This window comes from Diorhabda carinulata, chromosome 5 (genome assembly GCF_026250575.1).
Source record: "Diorhabda carinulata isolate Delta chromosome 5, icDioCari1.1, whole genome shotgun sequence".
Lineage (NCBI taxonomy): Eukaryota > Metazoa > Arthropoda > Insecta > Coleoptera > Chrysomelidae > Diorhabda > Diorhabda carinulata.
The window spans coordinates 18,736,081-18,747,671 of record NC_079464.1 but is presented as its reverse complement, the minus strand read 5'-3'; the positions used below and the strand labels follow the sequence as shown (position 1 = coordinate 18,747,671).

Sequence of the window (11,591 nt, the reverse complement as noted above, 5' to 3'; positions counted from 1 at the left end):
AAATAGACAAAAAAGAAAATAGAAAGAAAGTAAGAGCTAAAAAAATGAAATTGAAAATAGAAATTAAGAAATTGATACGAAATAAAGAAAGAAATGAAAAAATTATGAAAACAAAACGAAATCAAAGAAACAGATTGAAATAAAACATTTAAAACTAGGAAAAAAATAAGTAAAAAAATATAAGTCACTTTCCAAGTACACCCGATCGGGCACATCGGTGCGCAATACTTCACTCCACGTTCCAGATTTTCGTTTTTAAGATTTGCATTATTATTTAATGAAAAAGACTATAAAAGGGCTTGGGAAGGTGTATATATAGTTTCAAACTATTCGTATTTTATATTAAATTAAGTATCTTGTATTTTGGATCACGGCAACAAATACATAATTAATTAGTGACATGTTTTCAAATTTGACACAACGTACCGAAGTTTGTTCCAATTGATTCTTGTGTGCCAAACTCGTGAACGTCGAGCCCACGGATTTCGTACACTTTATAAATTCGAAAGCAACTATAAATATCGCGCCAACTGACCCGTAATGTTCGAGAAAATTAAATATTTCGATATCACATCGTATATTATGAAAATACGGTTTGTGGTGAAAAATCTTGAATATGCGACGGTTGATTTAATTGAATTTCCCGCAAAAATCGAACTTGTATGATCAAATATATGCAAAAACAAAAAACCTTGATCTTCAAAGCCATCTTATAACTATAGTAGGGGGAGCGGTATGTGGTTCGCGAAGAAAGTGTTTATATCCACTCGTGTGTCGACTAACATCTTTTCATTTCCATCTTCAATGTAACATAATGAAAATGTAAGTACAAATATAATTTGAATTATTTTCCTTTAATTCCATTTATTAAAATCACGTAAATAGTTTGATTCAAATAATTAAATCTGTAATACTTTCTCTCATATATCATCAGATTGAAGTTATACGCATTTAAAATACGTTAATTCACTAAGTTCCAATTGTCATTATAAATGTTATTATAATGCAGGATGTCACACTTCAAAGTAATTTTATTATATTGAAATCAAATTTAGAAACGTCTGATACAAAGATATTAACTTAAGAATGTAACAAAACTAGAAGATATTTAATAAAAATTATATATGTATTTATCTTAGTAACAAGGTTTAAAAACTAGTTTTTGAATATTTTAATAGAAAACTAGTTTTTGTTTATTTTAAATACAGGGTGTTTGATGCAAACTGAATATACTAATAATTTCGATTAATGTTTAGTATACGTTCAAAACGATGTTATTATACGTCATATAATAATGAATTTATCACTTGATACTGTCAAATGTCAAACATGACAATTAAACTCATAGGAACTAAATTCAAAATATTTCCAATAATTATTGTTAATGGTTTTCGAAATTGCAGTAACCAATCAGATTTAAAATGATTAAACGAGATTATTAATCATATATCAGAAAATATTGAGTTGGTAGCCCTGTGACATTAATCTACGGTGTTGTCAGATTTATTGCGAGAATTTCATGTTTTCCATTTGCATTCTACGAGGACGGTTCGATTTTTTTTTTGATAAATTTTGATAATCAAATTTCTTAATGTTTTTTCTATTACATTTACTTTTAGTTACATTTATTTCTAGATGTTTCCATTAAAATCGATTTAACTAGTATTAATATAAGTCATAACACATGCAGATGAAGTTTTCAGTTTGCATCAAGTTGTACACTATAATTAATCTACGACTTAAGGCTGCTACTTCAGTTTTGAGGAAAATAAAAACAAATATTTGTAATTGGATATGGCTTTATTGTTTTTTAAAATATTCTCCATTAAGATCAATACATTTTTCCATTTACAACATATAATCTGAACAGATCAACCGCTTCTTCAGGAGTAGAACAACGTTGATGTCGCAATTTATTTTTGATCTTCGGGAATAAGAAGCATCCTGTTGCCAAAAAAGGACTGTACGCCGAATGACCCATCAATTTGATGTTTTGGAAAATGGTTCGTCTTCTGCGATTGGTTTCCTTAATTTTTTTCGATCGACACTAGATTATTTTGAGCGATTGTTAAATTATGCGGCATCCAGTGCTAACAAATATTTTTGGTTGAATTTACGTCGTAAGTCCTAGAAAACCATCGCATGGAGTTTCAAGTATCTGTAAACACGTTCTGAATACGTTCACCATTAATGTCAAAATTAATGACGTCAGATTTGACATATTTACATCAATGTTGCCATATGTCAAATCTTAAGTAGCAACCCTCTAATATCAACTTATCATTTATTTAAAGAAATCGTTTATTCACTTCTAGCTCACTGCCTATATGTTTCCAATATTTCGTTGACAAAAGCGATAATGAAGAAGTGGAAAATAGATGGCGCTTATTACTAAAACAGGTAAACGTGTAATAGAATAAGTTTTGTCGTTTTATGGTAAATCGCGCTAGTAAATTCGTGTGGATGTACAAAGACCTCTAGTTTCCAAAAAAAAAAATCATTTCACCCCGATCTACAATACAGGTGCGCTTCTTGTTTTAAGAAGTTGTAGAACTACGATTCTCAATACTTTGAGATTTGTTTTTTTCCTTGGCTGTACGATTCATTTCCTTTTGTATGATTCCATGACTAACTTCCTTGGAACACTTCTCAATCGAACGCGTTTTGCAGTGGCTGGTCCAATTTCTCGATTTGTTCCCTTGTGATTGTTTTCTATGGGGGTTCTTTGATACCCCCAATGTTTCATTCAATCATTCACTATCTGTACAGCATACTCTGGGTGAGAATAATTCTTCGTTATCAACAGTATAATATTGGGTACGTAAGTTTAGACGAGACCGAAGTCCAAAGTAGTAGTCGACCAAATGAGGTGACGACTCAAGAAATGTTGAAGAAAATCCACAATTCGTCGACTGAAAGTCTTCTAACTACTCAGATCTTCCTGATTGTATATTCCAAATCATGTTAGAGTATACGAGGTGTAAAATAAAGTAGTGAGAAGAGAACCAGAACAGTATGGAACACGATAAACACAGATAGACGTGTTAACACGCAATATTTCTTTTTATAATTTTCAAATTGCTATCACTCACAATCTAATTAGAGCTGTCAAATTTATACACATGTCTTATGAAGGTTAGATCCAACTGACGTCATCTATATGTCAACCTTCGAGCTTTTCAGCGCTTCTACAACTTATCTCGATTTCGTTCACAATCCGAGCGCATTTATCGTTTGAATTATACATTTTTCTGCTAAAATTCTACGATTTTATGGAAGTAGTTTTGGCTCTTGAGTAGTTTATTAGTAAAAAAAAATTAAATATCAAGTTTAAGAAGTCTTTTATGTGACTTGTTGTACGTTAATCTGAATTTTAGACTTTGGTCGCTTTGGGCCCTTTACTATTAACAACTTCTGCCGGAATGACGTTTGGTTACTCGGCTATTTTACTACCTCAATTGGAGTCAAACAATTCTACCATCGTTGTCAGCAAAGTCGAAATGTCTTGGATAGGTAAGAGAATATATATTTGAGGACTGCTTTATGTACAGTCTTTAGTATTATATATTATAAGAGATTATCCAAATAGTTAAAAACTACACATTATTGATGTTTTCTGCTGTACCATAGCCCCATCTTGCCATATTAGCACTGATTCTTTCTTCTCCCTGTTTAAGTCCTCCTCCCGAGCTCTTCTCGCGACACGAGCGACAGATTCCATATTTGATCTAGTGGAAAATCCTTGTTTCAAAGCCAGGGACTCCTGTAGGATTCTTCATATCTGGACAGCCTCACCTGATGGTACAAATACAACGAGACTCTCCTAAGTTGTGCTATATTCCAGTGAATCGTTTCTGGACTTCAATTTATTGATTCAACACATGGAACAAGTTTTTATCTTGTTGTATTAGTACAGAGGATTTGGCCTAGTGGAAGAGCTCAAAGTCAGCGACTCCTGGAGGATTCGTCAGATCTGGAAAGCCTCACGTTATGATACACGTCTTTTTGTGTTTGTTTTCTAGTTTTTTATCCATTTTCTCTATCTGTTTTCTAGCATAATTCTTGAATTCTGATTTCCTGCCTTCTAATTCTAATATCTGTGCTCGATCCTAAATTCCTAGCTCCTCTCAATTCTATATCGGAAGATCACTTCTTGATTTCGCTTTTCCCCATTCTATAAGTGTCCTATAAGTATTTAACTTGAATTCATAGCTCTTTTCTATCCTATATGGGAAGTTTAAACATGAATTCCCAACTCTTCTTCATCTTCTATTCGAGGCTATATTTCGAATTCTCCAGCTCTTCCTTTTTCTGCATCTTCTTCATTCTATATCAGACAGATTCTGAATTTCTACGTCTTCTTCATCTTATATTTGAGGCTCTATCCTGAATTCTCCAGCTCTTCTCTCTATATCTTCTATATTCTATGTCTGAGATTTAATCCTGGATTTATATACGTCATTTCCATTCTACTTTTGAGGCTCAATCTTGGATTCTCTAGCTCTTCTCCTTTCTATGACTTCTCTATTCTATGTCTGATGCTTACTCCTGAATTTCTACGTCTTCTTCATCCTATGTTTGAGGCTCTATCCTGAATTATCTAGCTCTTCCCTATAGATCGTCTTTATTCTATATTTGAGGCTCAATCTTGGAATCCTAGTTTTTCTCCAATATCCTGCCTTGTCAATCTATCTCAGAGACTCATTTCCTCAACTCCTTTTAAGTTTTTTATGTCAGAGTTTAACAAAACATGTGATCACGAGGTTGTTGAACTCCATCATCGATCTAAGCTGTCTGAAGCCTTATTGTATCCCAATGCTACCAAGGCAAGACTTACATATCATCATTTCCTTATCATATCCTGGTGGTGGATTAGCAGAACTTTAAAAAGTAGCCAAGATTTGAACCTGATAGTTTCCTCGGTCCCTTGTAACATAAATGTTTCCTAATATAGTTCAAATTATCGCTTTTTTTTAAAAAAATTGATCTTAGTACAAATTTAGAAGATTTCATGTTTAAAATTGTTCAATTTCATTTAGGTGGGTTAAAACTGGTTTAAATATATTCCAAAAATCACTTTTTTGGAATTATCTCGAAAATTTAAGAAGATATGAGGAAAATTTTCGAGTAAAAATTTGGAAATTGATATCTTGTTTCAAATAACTTTAGGCGTATTTGCAAAAAAAAACAAAATATTTGAAATAAATTGTGAAAATTTAAAACTCGGCTTTTAGGTTTATAAAAAACTAAAAATATTTTTTTTATCACCACGCCATAATGTCAAGGATGATATATTATTTAAACGTTCATTTTTTTACAAAAATTTATTAAAAAATTTCCCAAATCAACGTTTTCCTTTCCATTTCTATTTATTTCGAATTTCAAAACTTGTTATACGACTTAAATTCAGAGAAACCCTCGTATAACAATTATTAATTTTTATAAATTATTCTTACATTTTTCGTAATATACAATAAGAAATTAAAGTGTTATGGTATTAAAGGAAATCAATACTCATATTTTTTGTTTAAGATTTTTTACATACTTTTCAAAATATATGAAAAAAAAATAGATGTTTGAATACTTTTCAATTATTTGCTACCCTTGCGAAAAAATTATGAATAATTATTATGGAAATCAAATTATATTTTAAAAAAAGCGAACTTACCTCTTCGATAGTAATTTAAATCCAAATTTTACTGGACTATAAGCCGGTAGATTTAGTGGGAATATAACTGTCATTCACCTTACACATACAATGTTGCCAGTATAAATATTTCATAAAATAACTCAATACAAGGGATGTAGGCAACTAATATTACGCGTACGTATATTCAACGTGTATGTATAGTTGTCTGTAATTCACTTAATAATATTTGTTGAATAAATTAGCGCCACCTAGTAATGTTTTAATCAATTTAAATATTAATATCTGTAAATATAAACAAAATGAAGGTTATAAATTAAATAATTGTAATATATTTTTGATTTGTTTGTAATAATTCTCAACTTTCATATATATTTAATTCGAAATATCAACTACTTTAACCAACTTCATATCAGTGTCTATCTGGTTTTTTTTCGCAAAATTTGTTTTTCAGCTTCGTTGGCTGCTCTCCCGATGGCACTAGGCTGCGTTATAGGTGGAATCCTTTTAAACAAACTCGGAAGAAAAGTTACCCACTCGGTTTCTTGCATACCGATATTCTTAGGTTGGTTTTTCATATACATGGCAAACCATGTGACGATTATATTTTTGGGAAGATTCGTAACCGGTTTGTTTAATGGTATACTGGCTACTGCTACCGGGGTTTACATAGGAGAAACCTCTGATCCCAAATACAGGGGGTTTTTATTAGCCGGTATATCGTTCTCTGTTGCATTTGGTACGTACATATATCGAATTATGTGAATAATTAATTGTTATATTTGACATATTTGAAAATTTCATTTTTTTTATTATTTTTTTGTGAAACCAGTTTTATGTTGTGAGAAATTTGTGGACTCGATAGTTCCACGTGGTAAGGTCACTAGATTTGTTCGGTACAGCGTCGTCTGGATACAGGTGGTTTGTAGGGGCGATAGGGGGATATTTAAAACGAATTTTGATTGAAATGAATCGTTAGATTATGCGTAATCGTTGTTTTTTGTGGAAATTATTTGATTTATATTTTTTTTCTACGAAATAATTTCTATATGAATTTTTGGTAAAAATTGGAAAAAAAATAAATTCATTGGTTATAGTTTTTGAAACAAAATTTCCTTTGGTATGAAAATTTGGAAAAAAACTTTTGCTTAAGTAGGTCAGTTTTTTGAAAAAAAAATATTGATGAAAAATTGAGCGAAATTCATGAAACTCTGATTTCCAGGAAAATTTTAAGTTTGATTTGAAAATTGAGGTGATTTTTGAAATTTTTTGAAAAAAATTCATATCACTTAATTTTCCACGTATTTTCAGTATAAAATCATATTTACTACTTTTTTCAAAAACCGGGAAATTTTTGAAAAATTTTCATCATACTCGTATAAAAAATGAAATATTTCTGTGACAATACGAGATATCGATTATATTTGGGCATTAATTGATAAAAGAAGTGTGCCTCTAAGTAAATTTTCAAATTTTATTCTGACAGTGTCGTATTTGTGAAAATTATACAGGGTGAAAGTTAAAGTAAAAATGATTTTGAAAAGTAGAATTTTGGAAATTGATAGTATCTAAAGTTGTGGAATGGCAACGTTGTAATATGAAAAAATTCAAAGAGGAACGTTGATACTATCACAGAAAAAATACGGAATGTTTTTCGATATTATACAAAGCGAATTATGAAACATCAAAGTTGAAGTTTGGAAATGAAATTTCCGATATCAAGGGTCGTTTTGGTATGAAAATTAAAACAAAACTAGTATCTTTGATTTTTATGGAATTTCGCAAAATTTCGTATTTTCATAAGAATAGTTCAAAAGTTTCTCGAAAAAAAATGGTTGTAGGTGAAGAAAATTCATTTAAATTGGATTTTACTGGAAAACAAAGCGTTAATTTAAAAAATTGTGGCGATTTCCGGAATTTCTGGAAGAAAATACATAATATCACATAGTTTTCCACATACTTTAGTAAAATTTTTGCCAAAAACCGCGAAATTTTTGAAAAATTTTCGTCATACTTGTATAAAAAATGAAATATTTCTGTGACTATACGAGATATCGATTATTTTTTGACATCAATCGTTGAAAAAAATGTGTCTCTAACTAATTTTTTCATATATTATTCTCCCAGTATTGTATTTGTGGAAATTATACAGGGTGAAAGTTGAAGTGAGAATGTTTTTGACAACTAATATTAATTCATGATATCTACAATTGTGGAATGGCAACGTTGTAATATGGAAAAATCCAAAGAAAACATTAATATTACCATAGAAAAAATACACCAACGTTTTCGAGATTATACAAAGCGAGTTATAAAAAATAAAATCTGAGGTTTCGAAACTAAATATCCAATTTCAAAGGGTCCCTTTGGTATAAAACTTTTTGCATAAAGTCGTTTTTTGATACGAGAGTTTTCGAAATAAAATCAGTTTCTCGAAAAAAAAAATTATAGGGGAAAAATTACTTCTGGGTATCCATCGATAAAAAAATATGTCCCTAAATAAATATCCACATTTGATTCTGTTAGTTTTATATTTATAGAAATTACACAGGAGAATATTTTGATCATACCCTGTATGTAAAAAATCTAATATTCACAATTTTCCGTTAGAAAATTTCCTCAAATATAATCAATGTTAATTTTCCCCTTTTATTTTCCCCTCAAAATATTTATTTAACGATACGAAATATACAGGGTACTAATTAAATTTTAATATTTAGGTTTGTTCATGGTCCATTTAATAGGAACGTTCCTAACGTGGAAGAATACGGCCCTGATATGTTCCATACTCCCATTGATCAGTCAAATAATCATTCATTTCGTACCAGAATCACCTATATGGTTAGCAAACGAAGGAAGAATCGCAGAAGCCAAAACGTCATTCTTTTGGTGTCGAGGACGTTCAGAAGAATCTAATAAAGAATTAGATTCGATACTACAACGTCGTAACCAATCCCCGAAAGATAAAAATCGAAATTACAAGGAAAAATTCAACGAAATTTTCGTACCGGAATTTTTAAAACCATTAATAATACTGACAGTTTACGTGACGACTAAACAATGGTGTGGAATAAACGCCATAGCTTTTTATTCGGTCGCCATAATGAAGGATACAGTGGGAAACGTCGATGAGTATCTGGCAACGTTGTTAGTCGATTTGATCCGTGTCGTGATGGCGACTGCGGCATGTTTTCTCATAAAAAATTTCAAACGACGACATTTGGCGTTAATAAGCGGTATAGGTACTTTTGTATCTTTATTTTTTTTAAGCGGGGTGACGTTTTTCGTGAAAATATATCCCTCGAATCAAATTGGTTACTTCACTATGTTGTTTTTGATATCTTATATCGTGTTTGTTAGTATAGGGTTGGTGCCGTTACCTAGTTCTATGAACGGGGAATTGTTTCCGGTTAAATTGAAAGGACTCGGTTGTGGGGTTTCGTCTTTCGTGGCTTTTTCGATGTTTTATTCAGTAGTACAAACTACCCCTATTATATTTGGAAATTACGGACCGAGCGGTGGTTTTCTTATTTTCGGTTTGGTCGCGTTCGTTAGTACGATTTTCGTTTATCTATTTTTACCGGAAACTAAGGGAAAACCCCTACACGAAATCGAGGATGCTTTCAAAAGTTGAGGCCAAAAAAAATATTTTTTAGTGGAAGTTTTACAGAAAAAAAATCTTTTTTTTTATTTTCCGAGGTAAACAAAATATCCGAATACTTTTTGTTTAATTTTGTGGGGTTAAGAAAGCGCGGGAAATATTTTATCGTATACGAGGGGTGGTGGATGAGTAATTGTTTAATTCCATCGCGTTTAAAGAGGCGGAATTTGATTTTTTATATTATTGAAATGTACAGGGTTGAAAGGAATTTTTATCGACGTAACGAAATTAATTTTGAAAATTTCTATATACGAGGTAAATCCAAAATTATTCAATTATTTACATAAATTTTACTAAATATATTCTGAAATATCGATTTTTTTGTAAAAAATGTTTAGAACTAATTTTTTTTCAATTTTCCGAGGTAAGGAAAGCGGAGGAAATATTTTATCGTATACGAGGGGTGGTGGATGAGTAATTGTTTAATTTCACCGCGAATAAAGAGGAGAAATTTGATTTTTTATATTAACGAAATGTACAGGGTTGGAAGGAATTTTTATCGATATAACGAAATTTATTCAGAAAATTTTTCATATACGAGGAGAATTTAAAATTATGTATAGGTCCGTTAGTAGAAAAGTGACATAAGTCAAAATTAGTGAATGATCAGAATTTTTAAACTGCTGTATTGAACATGTACTAATTTTGACTTGTGTTACTTTTCTACCAACGGAAGGATACATAATTTTAAATTCACCTCGTATATAAAAATTTTATAAATTAATTTCGTTATATCGATAAAAATTCCTTTCCGCACTGTACATTTTTTTCATAATAAATCAAATTGCGATTTTTTCGGAATACGATAAAATATTTCCTCCCTTTTTTAATATTACCTCGTAATATTAAAAAAAAATTCTCTTAGAAACTTCTTTCCTATAAAATCGATATTTTTGACGATATTCAGTAAATTTTTTATAACTTTATATCGCTCCGTTGCGTTGGTAGAAAAGTGACACAAGTCAAAATTATCATATATAAATTGAAACCGACATTAATAAGTTGAGTAAAGATTAGTTTTATGAAAAAGTGTCACAACTCTAATAACGGCTAGAATTCTCCTTTTATTGACTTGTGTCACTTTTCTACCAACGAAACGGAGCGGTATAAAGTTTTAAAATTTTACTGAATACCGTCAAAAATATGGATTTTAGAGTAAAAGGTTTTTTTGAAATTTATTTTGAAAATTTTTACTAAAAAATATTGTTACAAAAATTGTGTACGCCAGTGTATATTTCCGAGCTCATTTACGTGCGTCTATTAAATATCGTGTAGTCAATTGCCTTGATCGCGGATCCGATTCCGAATCGGTTCAGGAACTAATCGCATGCGCACTTTCAAAAATGTTATTCGCGGTTTGATCAGTTCTGACTGTTTATTTGTTTGTATAAATAAATTTTAGTCTTTTATGGGTACAAATATATACGGGGGTTAGTAGTAATTACACTTTAATTCTATTTTCGATTTTTCGAAATTTTTCGAGGGACTGAAGCCGGTGGAAGAAAAACTTACAACTTAGAATTTAAATTTTTCCGAGAGAATTGGATGGAAATTTAATTTTCTCTATATCAAAATCGACGAAATTCGAATTCAATTTGAATGTAGAATTTTTTTTAACAATTAATAAACGATTATTTGATGATATGTATTTCGTTTTATTTATAACCCGATATACCAATTCGAAGTTCCTTCTTATCCCCGCAATTCATTTGAATGAATCGACTATAAATTCTAATATAAAATTGAAGCAGAATTTTTTTGAAATAATTTTTTTGTTTTAATTCAATTAGACACCAAAACCATAAAAATACGAACAGAAATAATTTTTTGTGACTCCATTTTTGTAAAAATTCTTTTTTTTCCGGTTATAACAGTATTTTATTCATATTAGGACATCCGGTATATTCTCGGGTAACTAATTTCTCGAGAACTGTTATTTGTAAAGATGTTACGAGAAACTCCCATCTCTATTACACTTTATTTTCACACGTTGTTCGTGGATGTCTGTATGAGATTTCGATTCGTAATAATAAAATGAAAATAACGCCATCTAACCATCGAAATACTAACGAAAACAATTTTTTTCTATTCCAATTTTTGTAATTTATTTCTGATCATATTATATAATATTCAGTCATCCATATTGAGACATTAAGAATTTGTTTTGAAGAACTGTTATTTCTAACGATGCTACGAGAGACTCCCATCTCTAGTAAACTTTCTTTATTTTTATACATAGCTCGTGGATGTCTGTATGGGATTTTGGTTCGTATCTAATAATAA

At 30.5% G+C, this 11,591-nt stretch overlaps 1 protein-coding gene across 1 annotated transcript; it reads left to right on the top strand.

Annotated features, from left to right (window-relative positions):
* The first annotated feature begins 635 nt into the window (after positions 1 to 635).
* Positions 636 to 10,952, top strand: LOC130893803 (facilitated trehalose transporter Tret1-like). Its single transcript, XM_057800193.1, has 5 exons — positions 636 to 822; positions 2,316 to 2,400; positions 3,378 to 3,513; positions 6,102 to 6,386; positions 8,368 to 10,952. Exons 1-5 carry the CDS (start codon positions 815 to 817, stop codon positions 9,279 to 9,281), a joined length of 1,428 nt encoding a protein of 475 aa, XP_057656176.1. The 5' UTR covers positions 636 to 814; the 3' UTR covers positions 9,282 to 10,952.
* The last annotated feature ends 639 nt before the right edge of the window (positions 10,953 to 11,591 follow it).

Coding starts and splice junctions, on each gene's coding strand:
- LOC130893803 (XM_057800193.1), top strand. Junction 2,401..3,377: donor GGCGCTTATTACTAAAACAG/GTAAACGTGTAA, acceptor TCTGAATTTTAG/ACTTTGGTCGCTTTGGGCCC. Junction 3,514..6,101: donor AGTCGAAATGTCTTGGATAG/GTAAGAGAATAT, acceptor TTTGTTTTTCAG/CTTCGTTGGCTGCTCTCCCG.